The sequence below is a fragment of the Sphaerodactylus townsendi genome, linkage group LG06 (assembly GCF_021028975.2).
Source record: "Sphaerodactylus townsendi isolate TG3544 linkage group LG06, MPM_Stown_v2.3, whole genome shotgun sequence".
NCBI classification, from domain to species: domain Eukaryota; kingdom Metazoa; phylum Chordata; class Lepidosauria; order Squamata; family Sphaerodactylidae; genus Sphaerodactylus; species Sphaerodactylus townsendi.
Window position 1 is genome coordinate 40177121 of NC_059430.1, and position 21220 is coordinate 40198340.

Genomic DNA, 21220 nt, shown 5'->3' on the forward strand with positions numbered 1-21220 from the left:
GGAGTTCTTCCTCTCAGCCTGAACGCACTGATTGGCAGCCGTGCAAAGGGAGAAACCGGGATAAAAACACCCTGGGATATATGATACTGAATATATGATACTGGGTCTATCCCAGAATATTTTGTCCATGGGAAAAACGCTATTCAAAACTTCATATGGCATCATCACTACTGTAACTAGGATGGTCTGGACAGTACCAACTCCCTGGGGATGGAAGATTTGGAGGAATGTCTCCTATCCTTGGCAGACCCAGAAGCTTCTCCAGCTCCAGAAAGTTATTTATGTGAAATGGAAGAAACTGCCTTTAGTCCAGTCCAGTCTTGGCTGAAGAATGAGGGCAACCAAGGTAGGCATCACCTTACTGTTCTCCTGCACCATGCTGGTACAACACAGAGCTATCTAGTTGTTTTGAGAGCTGTATTTTAATGATCCTTGGGTACAAACAACTGGAGACAAATACAAACACACTGCAGCAATTTTTGTATATAAATGGCTGCTTTTCCAGTTCCTTTCCCATTTAACTTGTCAGTATATTTCAAAGGGCAAAATGGCATGCAACTTTCATCACTGCCACAATAAATCTGTGTGTTTGTACTGGAGGTAACTGTAGATAGTGAGATGTGGCCCTGAAACAGGGTCTGCCTTAGCAAATCCTGTGTGGAATATGCTATGTGCAACACCGAGTATCATTTCTGCATAGTTAAGTCTAATAAATAAATAAAGAGCCCTTTGGGGGTTGGGCAGTATATGAAATATAATGATGATGATGATGATGATGATGATGATGATGATGATGATGATGATGATGATGATGATGATGATGATGATGATGATGATGATGATGATGATGATGATGATGATGATGATGATGATGATGGGTGCAAGCTGTTCAGTGGAGGAAGGAAAAATAAAATGTCTCCTGCTCTCTGCACAGCAAGAAGGAGACATTTTCAAAGCGACTTCAGGGACAAAGTCGCTAGTTTAGCATTTTTGCGAAAAACTGGATTGAGCTGAAATAAAATGTTTTGAGGACATTTTCAGGAAGAAACTGTGTGGAGTTCCTCCCCAAAATGTTTCTTTTAACATTCTCAAGACATTTTATTTGTGCTGTGCAGAAAGGGCCGCTCAGTAGACAAAGAAACAGTTTTCTCTTCTGCTACTCAGGAAAGATTAATAATCAGATAGAGCAGGAAGTACATCCATCACATCTGGGCATCGTTGAAGCTGCCTGTATTTTAAAGGGAACTAAGTTCAAAATGCCAGGGGAGGGGGGGTTACTGTGTCAACTCCATTCTTCTTGGCCATGTATGGCAACCAGATAAGTGCGACTTTTGGTGACCTTACAAAGCCAATCCAGGTCTGTGCCTAGTTAGGTCATGAGCGAATGTCCAGCAATTCTACCTCATCCAAAGGTTGGATGCTTAATTAAGACTTCAAGGGTCTCCACTCCTACAAAGGGCTACCTTTTTTATGTTTGTAAAAACACCAGATGGTGGGAAGGGAGGGATGACACTCTTCCAAAGGGGTGTTTTATTACAATTCCTTCTTTTTATGGGTATAGTCAGAATTTTCCACTGTATTAATGTTGACAAAATCAAGAGGACACTTGGTAACGTCTGTCCCCTAAATGAAATATTTTATATTGTCTGTTTTTAAAATCTAATAAAATCAATTGAAGGGAGGGAGGGAGGGAGGGACGGACGGACGGACGGACGGACGGACGGACGGACGGACGGACGGACGGACGGACGGGTGGACAGCTGAAGCAGCGAGTTTCTGCCAACCCATATAGCTAATTGCTCCTGGTGAACAGTCAGCATTGGGGGAAGGTCTCTCTATGCGGGAAATGAGTGATTGCAAGGGCTGTGCAGCTGTCTTCACCCGGTGCTGGCCATCAAGGGAAGAGGAGCAGTGGCGAAGCTTGATCGCGAAGCACAATGGAGTCCTGATTACCTGTGTTCACTCATTAAGGAATTAACATATGAATCAGCTCCCTGTAGGACTCTGACCTTGGATTTGACTCCTGACAGCGCTTCTTCTGTGCTGATTTCTTCACTCCCCTGTAACAACTGCTTGGAGTCCCAATGTACTCCCCTTCTCTTCAGATACAAGCAATCCTTCTGTTACCAGTTCCAGCTTAAGAGTTTTTTTCCAACCAGTTGTCTCTGCCAAACGACCAGCTCAGGAGAAAGCTTCCTGCCCAGAGAATCTCCCTAAAATCTCTCTGCAGGCTTCTTGGGTATCACTGCAATCTCCAAGTGTGAACTGCTCACTTATCCACCAGGTAAGATTTCCTTTTCCTACCCAAGTATCTGTCTATAGTTGGAGGTTTTACCCTTGTGTGGACATGAGCAAAAATGCTTTGTGATACAAAAAAGATGGTCTGTTGTAGTTGACCCACGCGGTCAGCGTAAGAACGAGACGAGACGCGGAGATAACATCTGGTGGAGATCGCCAGCAGCGGGAGACCGGAGGTCCGTGTTCCTAGCGAATCTCCCGTCTGCCGGTTCCTGGCACCTTTTATTGTTACTCTATCGGGGGCGTGTAGGAGGGAGGACTGGGGGGAGTTCCGGGAGAGCGGGAGGTCGGGAGATCATCAGGTGATGCATGATCTCATCTGGCTACGTGCGGAGAAGAGCGTACGCGTCTGAGCCTAATCCTCACCTGGGGGCAAGATCATTGTCCCTGCGCCCGGTGATTGAGCCAGACAGTTCACGACCTGTGACTCATGGGGGGATGAGGAGTGGGGGTGCGATGCAACCGGCAAGGCCGCAGGTCCGTTGGCGTGCCAACGTTCTACTACGGCACTGCCGGGTCGGCAGTGCACTACTACATCTCCTCCTTTTTTACATTTTAGAAAGCGGGGGGCCGAAACGCTAAGGGGCGATTTAAAGGGACGCTTGTCTCCTCCGCCGTTTGGTCAGGCTGACCAAGCCGCTTGTGCGACATTAGAGTTTGGTTGCGGGGTAAGGGAAATGCGAGGGGCTTACACACGTTTACAGGCAATATTAGACACGCATTTGAACGAAACAAGATCTGATAACAAGGCACATAATCAAGACAACGCAGAGCTGTACAATAGCACTCAACCATTCCCCTGGCAGCCAGCCCCAGAGGGCTGACCACCAACGGGGCAAAACATCACACTTCAGATTAGATACAATTTCTTGCAACTCACGTAAACAATCGGGAGTCATCAGGAAGATCAAAACGATACATATTATGTACACTCTCACCGCTTTGGTGATTCAGTCAATGGCGGCATGATTATCTAGAGCCGCTTAATGAAGTTCTTGTTGCTCGGAGGCCAGGGCATCCAGGGCAGTGAAAGCGGAGTTGGTGGACTTCGCGAGGTCACAGTCCAGCTGGCCAATAGTACGGGAAATAAGTCCGGGGGCTCCCACAAGGGAAGTCGCGAGGGAGGCAGACTCCGCTTCGGAGAGGACGATCGCATCGAGCCGGCAGGAGGGATTGAGAAGCGGAGTGGAGCGATGGCGGCGGTGTCCGGGCGGAGCATGCGATAAAATTAAACAGTAAGACATGGTTACCAAAGCTGTAAGTTCGGTGACTCTCTGCGAGCAAGGTCCTGGAAGAAGGCGTGTTCCGATAACATGCAAGTGGCTGAGGGCAGCGGAGAGTTCCAAGAGTTAATCTATCGGGGATGTTCCCGGCTGTAAGTTCAAATTCCGGCCGGGGGGCGTTGGGGAGGGAAGGAGGATGGCGGTCGTAGATGGGGATCCTGCAGGGGGTGACCGACTGTCACCGGTGGGGGTTAGCTGTATTAGTAGCTGCTGATGGCTGTAAAATCCACAGTGATAGCCACGAAGGCTGCAGCTTTGGGATTCTTGGGCGTCTAGAGGCGGGTCGGCTGTTGCGGGAGCCTTCGGGTTGGGCGGATCTTCGGGTCGTTCCGATGCTGATTGCGAGCCTGCTGAGGCTGTGGGATGGGGTGCTCCGGGGAGGCCTGTTCCGTCCTTGTGGTGTGGCCTGGCTTCGTTTGGCATCGTTCCTCGGGCTGGTCGGACATGTCGGGCTGGAATCCATAGAGGACCTGTAGGGAGAAGGACTGAAGCATACCCCCTTCCCCAGGTTATGAGGGGGGGCCGGTCCCCGCCAGGTTCGGTCTGGGAGTTGGCGGTAGTAGACCTTGGCGTGGGGGAGGGGGTCTGACTGCCTGAAGTGTCTTTCTATGGGGGTGACCTGTTGTCCTGATGGTAGGGCGAGCAAATTTAGATGATTAATGGTGAAAAGTACCTTTGAGACTGTTTGTTGTATGTGGCCTAAATGGGGGGGGCTAACTCCCCTCTCTTTAGTTTGTCTGGCTAAAATCTCTTTGAAGTTGCGATTTGCCCTTTCAACGATTGCTTGCCCGGTGCTGTTGTAGGGAATCCCGTGTGTTAACACGATTCCCCAGTTGTTGCAGAACTGGAGCATGGCTGCGGAAGAATATGCGGGCGCGTTGTCCGTTTTTAAACGGAGGGGGCGGCCCATGACGGTTATGCACGCAAAGAGGTGCTGGATGACGTGATTGGTGGTCTCACCTCGGAGTGGTGTAGCCCAGACGTACCCCGAGTGGGTATCTATGGTTACATGTAGGTGCTTCCAGGGGGCTAGGGCAGGGACCAGGGTTACGTCCATTTGCCACAAGTCATTTGCCAGGGCCCCTCTCGGGTTTACTCCGGGGTCTGACGAGGGGCCGAGGCGTGAGCATTGAGCGCAGGATTTAACGATAGACTGCGCCTGGTTGAGGGGGATGTTGCAGGATCGGGCGAGTGCTTTTGCCTCCTGGTGGAAAAAATCGTGTGACTGGAAGGGGTCGGAAAAGAGGGTGGAGATGTGGGTAGCATTGTCTGCGTGCTGGTTTCCCTCGCTGAGGGGGCCTGGGAGCGGCGTGTGGCTGCGCATATGGCCTACAAAGTACTGGGAGGTTCTGGATGCTAGAAGGTTCCGTAGCGTCAGGAAAAGACTCATGAGGTTTGGGTCGATTCGGGGGGCCACGTAGGCTCCGGGTAGGTGGGCAATTACGTGTGCCACGTACTGGGAATCGACCAGAAGGTTGAAGGGTTGGGGGAAAGTTTGAAAGGCCAGGATGGCCGCGGCGAGTTCGCTCCGTTGAGCGGAGGCTTGGGGCGGCGTGTAAGCGGTCTGCCATTGACCATTTCGTTGAAATGCAATGGCGCCGACGCGCTTGCCCCCGTCGGCGAAGATGGTGGGGGCGCCTTGGAGTGGGGCAGGGGCCGCTAAAGGCCGAATAGGACAGGGGGTGGAGTAGGAGTGGAGGAGCTTATGCCCCAGATACAAAAATGGCTCGTTCCTCTGCACCTTTTCGGGAGCGATGTGCAGGCCTGACTGTTTTAGCGTGTCGGCTAGCAGCGTCACCCACTGCGGGGGGATGGTCGGCGCGGCTACTAGGATATCATCCATGTAGTGGATGATCATAGCTCCAGGCGCTTTGGCGCGAAATGGGGCTAAGGCGTGATGGACGAAGAATTGACACAAGGTGGGGCTGTTGAGCATCCCCTGGGGCAAGACCTTCCATTGGTATCTGGCCGTGGGCTGCTGATGATTAAGCACCGGCACCGTGAAAGCGAAATGTACTCGGTCTTCAGGGGAGAGGGGGATACAAAAGAAACAATCCTTCAGGTCAACAACCAGGACCTGGTAGTCTGAGGGGATAAGGTTGGGGTTGGGTAAACCGCATTGAAGAGGGCCCATGGGCTGGATACAGGCATTTACTGCTCTGAGATCCTGTAGTAATCGCCACCGGCCACTCTTCTTTTTTATTACAAAGACAGGTGTGTTCCAGGGCGACGTTGAAATCTCAATGTGGCCTGCGGTCAGCTGCTCCTCTACGAGTTGGTGCATGGCAATCAGTTTCTCTCTGGGCAGCGGCCACTGTTCTACCCATACTGGGGTCTTCGTGGTCCACGTGAGGGGGAGGGCAGTGGGCGCGGGCTTACTCGTTTCGAGCTCTCCCATGACCATGGGGAGGGCGATGAGCTGCCGCCCGATTTCTAGGGGGGTTTCCGGTGCGGCCTGCTCCCTTTCCTCCCCCCGGGCGCCCAAATGTGTCCCGGCCGGCCACTGATCAGGCCGCTCGGACACTTCGTCGATGGCCGTGCTGGGGCTCCCCGCACCCTGGGGTTCACCTGGGCCTCCGAGCTGTGTGGAGTGGGCGGCGGGATGCTCTTGGGGCGTAGGAGCCCGTAGCGTGCGGCTGCCCTCGTGAGGCCGTTCCTGCAGGATGCCCGCCCACATTGGGGTGTGCGCGGGCTCCGAGCGAGCGAGGTCCGTGCCCCCTGTAACAAGGGATAGTTTTTGCTTAAGGGTGGAGAAGGCTTGGGGGGCGGGCCTCCCTGAGGGTCTTCTCCCTTTGGGGGGAGACCCCTTTCGGTGCGGGTTGTAGGCCCCCCCCTACTGGGCAGCCTGCAATCCCTACGGAAGTGTCCGGACTGGTGGCAATTGAAACACTTGCCTCGGGGCTGTTTCCTGGCGGTGGAAAGGGCTGCGGTTAGGAGGTCCGCGTGGTGGGCGAAGGACCCGATATCCTGGCAAGCCTTAAGCATGTCGGCCAGTTCAGGGTCCTTACCTAAGCCGGTGATAGCCTTGCGGCATTCAGCGGAGGCGCTCTCTTTGGCGAGACGCTTAAGGAGTTCGCCCTGGGCCTCCTCGTTGTCAACCTGCCTCTTGAGAGCCTCCTGGAGTCTGCTCACGAACTCGGCGTAGGGTTCTTGGGGTTTTTGCCGGATGGCAGAGAAGCTCTGTGTGGGCTGGCCAGAACTGGGGACCCTGACAAACGCCTTGTAAGCGCACTCAGAGGCGACCGCAAGGGTGGCTTCAGGTAGGACAATCTGACTATTGGGGTTACTGAAGGCATCGAAGCCGTAAAGTTGCGCGGCGGTGTAGGCGCCGCGTGATGATGATGATGATGATGATGATGATGATGATGATGATGATGATGGGTGCAAGCTGTTCAGTGGAGGAGGGAAAAATAAAATGTCTCCTGCTCTCTGCACAGCAAGAAGGAGACATTTTCAAAGCGACTTCAGGGACAAAGTCGCTAGTTTAGCATTTTTGCGAAAAACTGGATTGAGCTGAAATAAAATGTTTTGAGGACATTTTCAGGAAGAAACTGTGTGGAGTTCCTCCCCAAAATGTTTCTTTTAACATTCTCAAGACATTTTATTTGTGCTGTGCAGAAAGGGCCGCTCAGTAGACAAAGAAACAGTTTTCTCTTCTGCTACTCAGGAAAGATTAATAATCAGATAGAGCAGGAAGTACATCCATCACATCTGGGCATCGTTGAAGCTGCCTGTATTTTAAAGGGAACTAAGTTCAAAATGCCAGGGGAGGGGGGGTTACTGTGTCAACTCCATTCTTCTTGGCCATGTATGGAAGTAAGTCGACTTTTGGTGACCTTAAGCCATCCAGTCTGTGCCTAGTTAGGTCATGAAATGTCCAGCAATTCCTCATCCAAAGGTTGGATGCTTAATTAAGACTTCAAGGGTCTCCACTCCTACAAAGGGCTACCTTTTATGTTTAAAACACAGATGGTGGAGATGGGGTGTTTTATTACAATTCCTTCTTTTTATGGGTATAGTCAGAATTTTCCACTGTATTAATGTTGACAAAATCAAGAGGACACTTGGTAACGTCTGTCCCCTAAATGAAATATTTTATATTGTCTGTTTTTAAAATCTAATAAAATCAATTGAAGGGAGGGAGGGAGGGAGGGAGGGAGGGAGGGACGGACGGACGGACGGGTGGACAGCTGAAGCAGCGAGTTTCTGCCAACCCATATAGCTAATTGCTCCTGGTGAACAGTCAGCATTGGGGGAAGGTCTCTCTATGCGGGAAATGAGTGATTGCAAGGGCTGTGCAGCTGTCTTCACCTGTGTTGGCCATCAAGGGAAGGGAGCAGTGGCAAGCTTGATCACAAGCACAATGGAGTCTGATTACCTGTGTTCACTCATTAAGGAATTAACATATGAATCAGCTCCCTGTAGGACTCTGACCTTGGATTTGACTCCTGACCCTTTCTTCTTCTGTGCTGATTTCTTCCTCCCCTAACAATGCCAGGTCCTACTACCCCCTTCTCTTCAGATACAAGCAATCCTCTGTTACCAGTTCCAGCAGAGTTTTTCCAACCAGTTGTCTCTGCCAAACGACCAGCTCAGGAGAAAGCTTCCTGCCCAGAGAATCTCCCTAAAATCTCTCTGCAGGCTTCTTGGGTATCACTGCAATCTCCAAGTGTGAACTGCTCACTTATCCACCAGGTAAGATTTCCTTTTCCTACCCAAGTATCTGTCTATAGTTGGAGGTTTTACCCTTGTGTGGACATGAGCAAAAATGCTTTGTGATACAAAAAAGATGGTCTGTGATATACTGATTTTGTAACTGTCCTGAAAGTGTTTCCATGTGTGTGAAGGAATGAACATGCAAGCGCTATCCAATTGTATATTGCTGCTGTGTCCATCATTTTCATGCCCCATAGGATACTTGAGTGACATCAGAGGCATTTCCTGCCTTGGAAGCCAGACCCCTCAATAACTGTCTTGTTGCGCTTCTTTGTTTGGCTATCATGGCTAATACCAAATGGTAGACATACTCTCTAGAAATCTGTCCTTTTAAATACATCCAAGTCACAGGATATCAGCACATCAGGTGTAATGAATTCCACAAGACTTGTGTGAAATCTTTTTGTCTGTCGTGAACTTATTATTAATTAGTTTCATGTGATCCTAAGTTCTGTTGTTATGTGAGAGAGAATAGTTAAGAACATAAGAACATAAGAAAAGTGCTGCTGAATGAGGCCAGTGGTGCATCTAGTCTAGCATCCTCTCTCACTTGGTGGCCAACCACTTACTCTGGAGGGTCAACAACAAGGAGGCCAAGGCCTTCCCCTGATGTTGCCCCCTGACACTGGGTTTCGGGGATTTACTGTCTCTGAAGTGGAGGTTCCTTTTGTCACCATTCCTAATCTGAATCTGACCAATCCCTTCTATGCCCGTCAGAGGTGTATGGGGAGGAAATGGTACATGGAGATAAGCCTTCTCCGGGAGCCCCCCACCCCCCACAGCCTGATTTCTGCCCTCTCCAGAGCCTGGGGAGAGCAGAAGCCACTGCCAGTCTCTGGAGACATGTTTTAAAAGCACAGAGGCTGGGAGCAGTGCTTTGGGGTGGGGCCCATGCCCCTGAGCCCCTCCCTCCTGGGGGTGGGGCCTTGGGTCGAGGGCATGCCCACGAGTCCCTCCCCCAGCATCTGTGCGTTTAAAAACACATCTCTGGAGGCTGGCAGTGACTCCCCCGGCAGGCACTGGGGAGGACAAGGGCCAGGCTGCAGGGGACCCAGAGGGGGAGGGGAAGAGAGGGGCAGTGCTACCTCAAACTTTTCCCAGTTGCACTAGGCTTCTGCTTTCTAAAGGAGGCCCTCTTGCCTTTTATGGCTTCTTTGACTCCACCCATTAACAGCATTACCCTCTTGCTGACATTATTTCTACCCCTCCTAACCTGTGGTGTCCATTGTAGCTAAATTTCTATTATCGTGATTTTAAATAATTTCTAAGCATCCTTGACTCTTCAGTTACCTTTTAGCTTATCCCCTATTTTGTCACCATTTGGGAATACATTGAGAATATATGTAAGAGTTGTTGAAATTCCCCATTATTACATTGTCTTAACTGAAATTCAGTACTAGCCTTAAACACATGCAGAATACAAGCCAGTGAAAGATATCTCTTGGCTGAACTAGATATGACAGGTAGATGCAGGTGTATTTATATACATGGTCACCTGTGATGGCTCAAGGGGCATATTTCTTAACAAAAATGGAGCATAGGGGGGAGGGAAGCAGAACACTGGCCTCTACCCCACCTTTCCTCACTGTGCTTTATAGCTTTCAGCACTTGTGGTCCAGTTTGGAGAGTGGAAGTGAGCTGAGCTAGGAGAAAAGCTGAAAGGAAGAGAACATTGTGAGACACAGCAAAGGCAGGATTAAGCTCCCCTCACTCATCGACTTCCTTTTATAGATCCTCCCCAGCCTCTCTTTTAGATGTGAACTGCTATACTTGTGTATAAATATACATGGGTTCCCTGCCTAGCCATAAGGGAATATCTTGGTAGAGACTTGTACAATTATACTCAACATAGAAAGAGTGATTCAAGAGAAATGAGTGTCACTTGACAAAGCTGATGTAACTATCACTCTAACAGTGCAATCCTATGTAGAGTTACTCCAGTCTGAGCCTATTTATTTCAATAGGCTTAGGCTAGAGTAACTCTACATAGGATTGTCCTATTAGCCCATTATTGCAAAATGTAATGGTGGTCACTAACATAGGTTGGTTTTGAAAAGCATAGGAGAACTTTGTGGAAAAAAGAGCTGTCAGTAATAAGTCATCACAGCCACCAAGGTTGTCACCCTCCATGTACAGGAGCAGAAGACATCTAAAATATCAAATGTTGGAAGAAACGGTGGGTGGATGGACTTGCACCCTGGAGCCTTGCATCCAGAGCAGATTTTCTAGCACTCAGGACCAAATAGACATAATGGTGTCCTCATGGCTGCTGAAATGACCATCCTCCCCTGCTGCTGTTTTGTCACTTGAAAGGGCATGGGGGAGAACGTTGGGGAAGGGGTCAAGAGTTCTGAGGGCCCAATCAGGATGAGGCCCCCATGGCATTTTTAAGTGACTTTAAAATGGCACGAGGATACCATGAGGATACCATCATGTCTAATTTGGCCTTAAATTATAGCCACTTCACGCTGTGTTGTAGTTTCCCCTTTCCCCTCACCCAGCATTATAAGAATTGAGATATCAACTGTTTTGCTTTTCTTATTGCCTCTTGGCCCTGCAGACCACTGAGAGTGATACCTCCCTGGATGACAGCAGGAGCAACAGCTCAGAGGGCAGCTTGCAGACCACACTGGAGGACAGCTTAAACCTCAGTGACTCGCCCCAATGCACACTGGACCTCCCAGTAACACTGTGCCCAGTGCCAGCAGCCGCCACCCAAAGAGCTTTAGTGGCACCACTTTCCCCTGCCTCTCGAAGGCAGAGCTTGAGGGGTCGAGGGATTTTCACTCTCCAGAACATCAGGCGGCACCAACGGAGCCACAGCAGTGGTGGGAGCACCAGCCCTGGTTGCACTTACCATGACTCCATGGACCCTTCTGATGAGGAAGGTGCTGGGAACAGCTTAAGGGGTGGAGGCACCAACAATGACCATTCGGATACTCTCAGCAGTCTCTCTCTCACTTCCCTCTTCTCGCCTCCCCCTCCACCCCAAGGTCTGGCACTCATGAAGAAGTGCAACAGCACCAGCAGTCTTCATGCCAATCCTTCTTCCCGGGGTTCTGCAGGAACTGAAGCTAAGCAGTTCTACTCGGTTGACCCAAGAGGGTTTCTCTCCATGCCTTCATGGGTGACGGACTTCTGCAAGAACAGCCCTTCTCCAAGGGAGGACGAGGTGCCAGACCTGGACTCAGACAGCCTTGTGACTGTGGATCACAGCTCCCCAGCTCCTCCCGAGTTGGAACTGGGAAGTGGGGTTAGCAAGAGGAACAGATGAGGTTTCCTGGGAGGCTGGGAGGAAAAGCAAACTCTGAACAAAAAAAGCGTGGTTTTGGCTAGTATTTCCTGACAGCAGTTCTACATGTGGGGGACTGTGGAAAAGGAAACAAGCAAGCAGCGTGAAATATAAATATGTTTGTCAGTGTGCGTGTGTGTGTGCGTGCATACGTGTGTGTGGAAAGCAAAGACTTTTGTACTATACCTCAGAGACACGAGAGCGTGAAAGCAATATGTGAACACCCCACTCATGCATGGGACCACTGCTCCTGCAGCCCGAACAGTGGGAGAAAGGAAATCCAGAGACAACAGTGCCAGGTTAAAGTGAGGGAAGGACCTCCTGCAGAGTAACTGGCTGGAGGCAGCCATTTACTCCTCTGCTATACAAATATATATGTACAGATATACAGAATGATTTATTTATTTTTTTTACAGAGCGCTTAGGACTTTCAGAAAGTGCTAAGCATGAAAAAGGGCAGGGATTTTGGGGGCGGGGAAATCATTTCAACATGAAACGAGGATCAACCACAAGCTGGCTTTTATCTCTTTGGGGTAAATCTCAATGGTTCGTTCCTCTGCTGACCTCCAAAAGATCCGTCTAGCTTTGCGATGTAGGTATCTTGGGGTGAATACAAGATCCACAGTTGGAGTTTAGGACAGAGGAGTTTCTCAGGTAGGATTGCAAAAAGTTATTAAATATTTAATTGAGGATCTTGCCCACCCAGCTGAACAGCCAGGTGGCCGTGGGGCATCGAGGGCCATTCAGAGTTGCTTTAAAACACAAGGGAATGAGACTGCTAGCAGTCACATGGCAACTACTGGATGCTTCAGTTTTTGTTGATTTTGCCTTTTTGCTGAGAAAGAAAGCTGCTAAGGGGAAACCGTTCTGTGATGTCAAGGGTTTTTGTTGGGGTGGGGGTTATTAAGGGTTTCCCCCCTTGATTTTCAGTACTTGTGAAGAATATATTTTAGAAGCCCAGAGGTGCAAAAACCATCTCTAGAGAAAAGTTATTTTTTACAAATATATCAAATGAAAAAATAAAATTTGAGAGAATGTTGGGGGGTGGGGGGACTGACAGAATGAATCTCAAATGTAAAACATGATCACCTTTCATGTCCAAGCTGGGTCTCCAATTTTTTGACCAGTGAGTATTCAGAGCAACCCTTGAATGACTGTTCTTTTTATAGCTTGATAATCTAATTGAATCCGGTGGCTCTTGAATGGCATCAGATGCCTCTAGCCAGTTGAACAATTCCAACCAATTTGCATTGGGGGGGGGGGGGGAGGTTAGTCTGTGTGCATGTGTGTGTGTGTGTGATTGTTTGCGCATCTGCAATACAATGGGTAATTTATTCACTAGCAAATGTTTGGAATGGTTGTTGCTCACCTTTTCTGTGCTTTGCAAATGGAGGGCGGATTGATTACCAGGGAAATCGAGGGGATGTAATAGGTGGTTTGATGAGATTTGCTCAGTTATACCAATGTCATCACTCAGTATCCAAAAAAAATTCTCTCTCCCTATTATATAACCACCCCCAGTGACTCAGTCCCCCTTTTAGGGTGCCTTTGTACCCAGTCTTTCTTTTCCATCGCTAACCAAGCCCTCAGCCAGGAAGACTGGTTTCTGGAAAGGAGTATCTTTTTTCAGTTTTAAGGCAGGGATAGGGCATTCAGAAAAATCATTTTTTAAAAAAAAATCAAGATCGCCAACTGACTAAAAAACAAACAGTCTGGCCTATGTCTTTGACAAACACTTGACCAATGTGAATCCAGGCATAAAGTTTTTAATGGCATGAAGGTAAAACGTTTTCACTTGCTAACAGCTAAAGATCAAAGTGATGTTAAAGGCACAGTTACAGGGGCCAGTTCAAAAGTTGGCAACCTACTTTAAAGGGCTTTGTGGGGGGAGGGAACTGGCAAAAGAAGCCCCTCTTCCCTTCTAACAGGTTCCTCTCAACTGGGAGGCACATGGCATAGTGGAGGGGGGAAAGGGATGTTTGTCCCCAGAAATGAACACTCCTTTGCTCTACCACAAGTGGACCACACCTGCCTCTGTGGTCACTTTCGGCTTCAGCAGCCATGACCAGTCCGGTTAATTTATGGGGGAAAGTGTTATTTTCAATTTTTAAAAATGCTGCTTTGTTCTATGTATGGTAAATTCATCTCCTCAAAAGTGAATATGTGTTTATTTAAAAATAGAGCCTGAACTGGGCAGTGTCTGGGAGACAAGACAGAGCAGGAGTTTTCATTGCTTGCAGAAGAGTAATGGTCTGTGTTAATAAAGCAATAACAAGGGTCTTAATTTTTTTAAATGTTTATGTTGTGCTAATCTGTGGTGTGTACCCTGCCTGTTCTCCCTTGAAAGGGGGAAGGGTTGAGGAGAGAAATGGCAGTCCCATAAAGTGCATGCTCTTACCTGACAGAAACATGGCAGCAGTCTCTGTCAAACATTATAATCAGAAACTGAAATAGATCAAATTAGCTTCTCCATCACCACCTCAAGCTGAGACTTATTTACTTCGCGAGGCCTGGAGCCTCTGGCTTTGTATGTTTACAGGGGAGGAATCGATTGAGAATTTCAGGATCAGATTCATAACCAGCATAGTAGCCCATATTCAGACAGCCAAAAGACTTGTAGAGATCTGTTCCATAGCTAGGGATCCTATGTTCCTGTTGGATCCTGCTTATGGAAATCTTTAGAAAAATTCCATAGGAAACCCAATCCAATACAGCTTTATCACATATACACACTCATAAAATAATCCTAAAAATCTTTATATTAACTGAAAATTTGAAATGGACCCATCGTCTGTGAAGAGACCTTTTTTTAAAAAAGCCACTCACATTCTGACAACATGTGCACCAGTTTATTACTACTTACTTCACATGTAACCTTAAATGTTGAGGAAAGGAGTATGAAAAGGATCTGTGTTGCCCTAAGAATGGCTGGAAAAAGACTGAGGAATTCAGAAATGGAAGATGGGTAGCCTTGAGAGGGAATTCTTTGCCCTTCCAACCCCTGTCAATTCTTCCTGGCAGCCATCCCCACTTCCACTCTTATATTATTTATTTTATTTTATTTATGTCCCGCCTTCCTCCAGCACAAAGTTGGGGTCAAGGTGGCTTCCAACATCAATCACATAATAATATACAATTTAAAAATCAGGTGTTATAATAAAATTGATTAGATAAAACTCTCTTCATTTAAAACATAATAATCTATTCCTTTATCTCTTTGGACCTCCAATGATTATGGTCAGATGTGGTCAGGGGGGATAAAAGTGAGAGATCCAAAGGGGGGAGAGGAAGACAGGAGGGAGACCAGCTTATGTGTAGACTATGCTATCCTCAACTATAAGTCAGGCAGAACATCTCTTCCTTACAGGCCCTGTGGAACTGAGCTAGGTCCTGCAAGGCCTGGGTCTCACTAGACAGAGAGTTCCACCCTGCCAGGGCCAGAGCCATTAAAAAAACCCTGACCCTGGTCAATTGTTAGGTCTTGGACCAATAAGCAGACTCTAGAAAAAAGGATCCAAAGTCTTTATTGGGTTGGCAGCAAGCACTCAGCTTCATAGCCAGTTCTGGCAATCCTGGCTTTTACAGTAATATTAATTCCCCTCTGATTCCTTGGGACTCCCTCCTCCCTTCTTCCCATAGAATATGAGAACAATGAGGTGTGAAAGACTTTGTTTTCAAAGACAAGAAGTATCCCAAGGCCAAAGTGGTAGTCTCCTGTTGGGCTGTGCCCGCGACCTCCATTCCTCCCTCCTCCCTTCCAGAGTCCAATGCAGAGGTAGCCTAGTTATCTTCATTACACAGGGCATAGAAACAGAACAAAAGGTCCATTAATATATGACAGGTGTGGGTACATAGAAGGTCAACATTTGCACCCTTGCCCCAGCAGAGCTGATTCCTCTAAGCCCAGATGTGCCTCTTGGCACCTCTGTGTCTACTGTCGGGAGGGGGCAGGTACAACTCCTGACATCAATGATAGCAGGATAACTCAGACCAGGGACCACCAGGAGATTATTACCCTGAGAGCATAAACACTCACTGGGGGATATACCAGGACAAACATGAGGTTGCAAGCCTGTGCTCATCTTGTACTGTGTAATTCAATTCTGAGAGCCATGTACACTCAAAGAAGAGGGCAGGATCAAAATCCCAATCATACAATCCTAAGATTGCTTCATTGGAAGCAAGTCCTATTCTCCAGTGATGCTTGGGTAGGGAAAAGTGCCTCCATTTGGTTGCAGGTAGTATCATCTTGCAAAGACACCAAGAGTGGTAGCTTCTCTCAGAAACCCCTGGCTAACCTTCCCCAGTTAGCAGTATACAGGGGCTGTATGAAGGTCTAGTCAGATCTCTGAAATGTACAAGTTTATGACATTTTTCCAAACCTAGCAGAAACTGCGTTGGGAGAGAGAATGTCAGAGCTGCATGAAACTATTATTTTACTTTAGGTTTAAGTTCATCAGTTTGGATCCATCAGGTTCCTATCTTTGACAGATTTCTCAGAGGTTTGCATACATGTCCCTATACTTCCTTTTCACAGTAAGCTTCTGTGCTTCATCTAACCTAACTAGCACTTCCAATTTTGGACTTCATTATTATCCTCCCATCCTGATAGCTATGGCTGCTGCTGCATTTTTACAATGAATAACAGTGTTTCTATCTATAGTCAAGATTTTCATCCTTTCAAAGTGCCATAAATGTCTCAGCTGTGATCTGCTACTTCCAGGACCATGGGTGTATAAACAGCTTCCTCACTCTGAATGATAGAATATCTTGTTAATGGGAGGATGAAACAAGAACAAAGGCTTGATGAATCAAATCTTATTACAGACTCATGTGGCATGAACAAAGTTAACCCATTTGTTGGGCATGCTGGTATCCTATCAGGATGTCATTCCTTGGGTAAGGGTCCATTTAAGACTGCTTAGAGTCTTCTCTTGCCTTTTCAGGATCAGATTGTCTGGCAACCTCACCTGATCCTATATCAGAAGTAAATCAAGTGATTCACTGGTGCCTCAAATTAGTTTATTTGTCTTCAAGAAGCCTGTTCATGAACCCTCTTTATGTCAGTGTCTTGAGCTACAGAGCTCACATTCAAGATCAGCTCAGTAAAATAACATTGTCTAAGTCAGAAGCCAAAGAAAAGCTGGAGATGAGGGCAGTCCAGCTACATCTTGCAGCATGTCTAAATTGCTCCCAAGGGCATAAACATTCTAATGCATCCAGGCAAGTAATATGACAGAAAATAACAAACAGAAAGGCCTATCATGCTACTTTGATCCATGAAAGTAGAATACAGCATTAGAGCTTTGAACACAATCACAGATTGGGCAAAACAATAAATTCTCAAGGAACTGGAATGGGTACTGCAATCAGATTTTGTTCAGATCACCCAACGATTGAAAGGATCTTGGTTGGATTCTCTGAAACCATTAGCTCTACCTTTTCTCTGCAACAAAATGGTCCTTAGATATGGTTATGTGACTGACCAACGAGACCTTTTGTACCTTTTCTCCCTTCAGGAAGATACCTAGAGTCACCCAAAAGATCTGAGAATAATGGTTGAAAGTACTTCTGATGGCTTCATAGAGCCCAGAGGTCATGATTTTCAGATTTTCTCAGAATGTTCATAGCAACATCTTCCTTCCTGACTGAAATTTTTGACCCAGGATATAATATCACACACTCATGTGCACATTCCACAACAGTGTGCAAGTTGAGTGGCAGCAACTGGGCATGCAAAGCTATTCAGAGGGTGTCTTTTAAAAAATAAGATTCATTATTATTTTTTAACATTTGTTTTGGCCCTGAAATTGTAAGGTCAGATTATCAGATTCTTGGTCATGCTGGATACTGTTTTATCCATGAAATGCTAAGCAAAAATGCCACAGCAAGCTACAGAATGCTCCAAATTTACACTATTGGGACAAGGGGGAGAAGCCCCTTAACTATTTGGAAGAACTCAGCTGGATGGTTATATACAGATGTGCACACATGATGCTGCCTTATAATGAATCAGACCACTGATTCATATCACCTGCTATGAAATGTTTTAACTGAAGATCCTGAAAGTCAAACCTGGGACCTCCTGCATGCCAAGCAGAGGTTTTACCACTGAACCATGGTCTCTCCCCAGATGCAACACTTGTAGAGAACTAATGCCTCTTTCCTAACAATATTGTAACAGAGCAGTCATCACAGTGTGCAGTTATTCATTCATTCATTCATTCATTCATTCATTCATTCATTCTATTTAAAGGCCTCCTTTCCTCTTACAAGCTCAGGGTAGCTTCCAACATAAAACAGAAGAAAATCCATACAATGTCTCAATAAGCCTATGGTAATCTAATATTATTTCTACCAGATGGTGTTAAAAACTCAAACTTATTGATGAAAACAGATTAATTTCCCTCACTTCTCATTTCACACAGAATCAGAAAAGAAGAAAAAACAAGATACAGGCATAACGCAAGAAAATGGCACCTGGTGCAAGAACTAATATTGCACCCCCAGCCCCCCCCCCCCCAAATTGTGCCCTCTCCTCAAAACTGGGTAGGAGAGGAAGAGAACTGACAAGACAACAAGCCGGTGGAGGGAGAGTGCGAGGCAGCAGGAGAGCAAGCTGGCGAACAGGAAAGTGAGGAGGGTGAGCAAGCGGGTGGGAGAGTGTGGCAGGAGGACAAGGTGGCATTGTGCAGCCACTGGTGGAAAGGCCATCCTCCCAACATTCCACCCACTCCTCCTCCTGCCTTCCTCCAACCCAGGAGCAAGTTGGTGAGGCAGCGGTAGATTGCCATGAGCTGCCTCTCTGGCCCAGCCCAACACTCTCCACTCCCGCGGCTGCCAGCTTTCAGGCCCCCAACAGCTACTTGGCCTGGTGGGGCAGTGCTGAGTTGCCATATGCTGCCTCACATGCCCAGCACAACTCTCTCCCCTCCTTCACCTGCCTTCTTCCTGGCCCCCAACAGCCACCCAGGTGGGCAGGACAATGCCGAGTTGCCATGCAGAAGAAGCAAAAGGTAACCGGGGGGTGGGGTGGAGAAGGTGGGCAGGCAGGAAAAGCAGCAACCTTCCCACCAGCCTGGTCAGTCCTCTGCCAGCCTCCCCCTCCCCCTATCTAGATCCCATTTTATTTTATTTTAAAATGGGCTTTATTGCTAGTTTAAATGTTTTTCTGTATTACAAATATTTAAGTGTGGCCATTTCAGTCTCTACAAAATAATATCAAAAAATCCACTTCCACCTCGATGGATTTATTTACCAAATATGTTCTTTCATAGACTCTTACTGCCTTTTAAGATGTCCTGTTAAGACTTCTTGTATAAACATTCTACCAGCTAGTTTCTCTACCTTGCAGCTAACCAGTATCTAATGAAGCTTACAAAAGTTTATGCATTCTAAATTTTAAAAATTCATATTAAAGAGACAACCAGATTTTCTTAGTATTAGTTTTTCTGTTATTGGCATAAGGTTTTGGGCTTAGCTCCTTTCTAAAAATTTTGTCAGAATCTTGTGATAGGAGGATTCATTTTTAAGCATCTGGATCAATCTGGGAATCCTCCCCATTGGTGTCTTTGTAAGCTGACCCTATCTGTGACCAACAGGACATGATTTCCCAAGTGCCACTGAGAATTCACCATTAATACCAAATCCCTCTTACTTCTCAATTCAGGTGCATACTAGTATGTGACCACCTGGCAATGAATCATATGGAGAAATTGCGTAATCTATTGGGACAAGAGGAGATAAGGACTGTGCTGCTAGAAAAATGAATCTGTTATCTCAGCTGCGGTTGTGCAGTGCCAGCCTTCATTGTAGGAGACATTCAATGTGTCTCCTATTTGAAGGTAGCTCTGCCAATTTGGAACTATACAGATACCAACCAGCTTACATTATGTGAGGCTCTTACTCTGAATTTATAACAGCACAAACAACTTTGCACTACCAACTAGATCCCATCCTTCCTTCAAAATATAGATTTGTTGCTTGCATTTTTGTTTCACGACACAAGTAAAAGGCTTCTGGCCTAGGAGAGGAGTTACCATGACAACTGAGAACTTGGTTATCTTTAGAGAATATTTTGTCTCTCCCTTTTAATTATTTACTAATGGTTTTGAAGAAGAAAAACGAAGCATCTATTTCTACCCAGAGAGTGAGTTGTTACAACATGACATAATTGGTTACTTTTTCAAAAGGGATTTGGGCATATTAGGTCAGAGTGGGATTTCTGCTCTGTATTTGAGGGGGTCTACTTATGCCTGGTTGATTTTGTTTTTCACAGAGGCTCTCTTTCTAGTCCCTTTACAAGGAAAGTCATATGAAAATGCAGATCCCTTGTTTTTGTGCTCATGTGGGAATTTCTTAGATCTCTGAAGGTACTATGGAAGGGTAGAGGTCTCAGTAGAAATTCTTCCCAGTATTGTGAGGTAAACAAAACAAAACACAAGGAGACAAATGCACTTTGTGTAGAAAGTTTTGAACATTAAAGTATTGCCTTTTGACAGGACTTGCTGTGGTATGACGTCGTTTCTTCTGCACTTCAAACAAGAGCTTGCAGTTCTTCCACCACAGTGTGGTAACATATGCCAATGTTTTGTATTGTCTTGGTGACATAGGTGAGATTGCCCAGGTTTTCTGGCTGATGATTAAGGCAAGGAACAGATGACTGGAGTTTATTCATCTTTCAGTTATCCCACTTTCAGAGATAGGTTCATATGATAAAAAACAATTTTTAAAAATTCAAGCCAAGACACTTTAAAACAAAAGTAATAATCAGACTGACTACAGGTTACAACTTTTTGCATCAATTACATAATCTCAGTACAGGGGAGGGGAAGTTCCCAGACAATGGAATAACAACTAAATTTAGAAAAGGCAATCCTTAAGATTCCTTTGTCTCAGACTGCTTATGGGTTGAAACCAGCACTTTAAATTAGACAAGGAAACCAACTGACAACCAGTGCAATGCAGTTCCTTCAAAATCAAACCAAGGGCCTGAGCTGTACTTGGTCCATTTAAAAAGTGCTGCAGGGCCCTAAGCCTGGGAACAAGTGATTTTTGTTTCACACACAGAGACACCCCTGCATCTTTTCAAGTACAGAAACAGGTCCCTATGGCTGTTCAGCATTTGAAGAGACTCAGGGAGGAAGCAAGGTTGCCTGGTGCCACCATACTGGAGCCTCATAGCATTCCTAGTTTGCATATATAACTGTGTCAATTTGATTCTCCAACAGCACTATGGGTGAAGTCCAAGCAAGCACGACGCTAAACTCTTAACATGATCTGCCAGAAATAAACTTCTATTATTCAGGACTGGCAGATCAGTCCTTTCTAGAACATGGGCCTTGCCATCCAGTAACATCTCCATCTTGCCTGGATTCAATTCCAGTTTGTATCAGTCACTTGACCAGGGCCGGATCTATGTTTTTTTTAAGAGGGGGAAAAGAGGGGATTCCCTCAAACATTATGTATATGCATGCACACACACACCTATTTATAAATACAAATATAATCAACAACTCTTTTAAACGACAGAATAAATGGTGTTGTCTGTTAATTGTTAATGAATAATTATATTTCTCCATTAGCTTAGTTATCTACTGAGTGTAAAGTGCTGCCAAATCACAACCAACTT

At 46.6% G+C, this 21220-nt stretch overlaps 1 protein-coding gene across 1 annotated transcript in view; it reads left to right on the top strand.

Annotated features, from left to right (window-relative positions):
- The window catches only part of CACNA1I (calcium voltage-gated channel subunit alpha1 I), a 208423-nt gene extending 188331 nt beyond the window's left edge, over positions 1-20092 (top strand). The window contains exons 33-35 of the mRNA XM_048499231.1: positions 181-346; positions 8080-8276; positions 10858-20092. Of these exons, the coding sequence (XP_048355188.1) occupies positions 181-346; positions 8080-8276; positions 10858-11571 (1077 nt within the window). The 3' untranslated portion in view covers positions 11572-20092. The remainder of the gene's footprint in view (positions 1-180; positions 347-8079; positions 8277-10857) is intronic.
- Positions 20093-21220: the final 1128 nt, after the last annotated feature.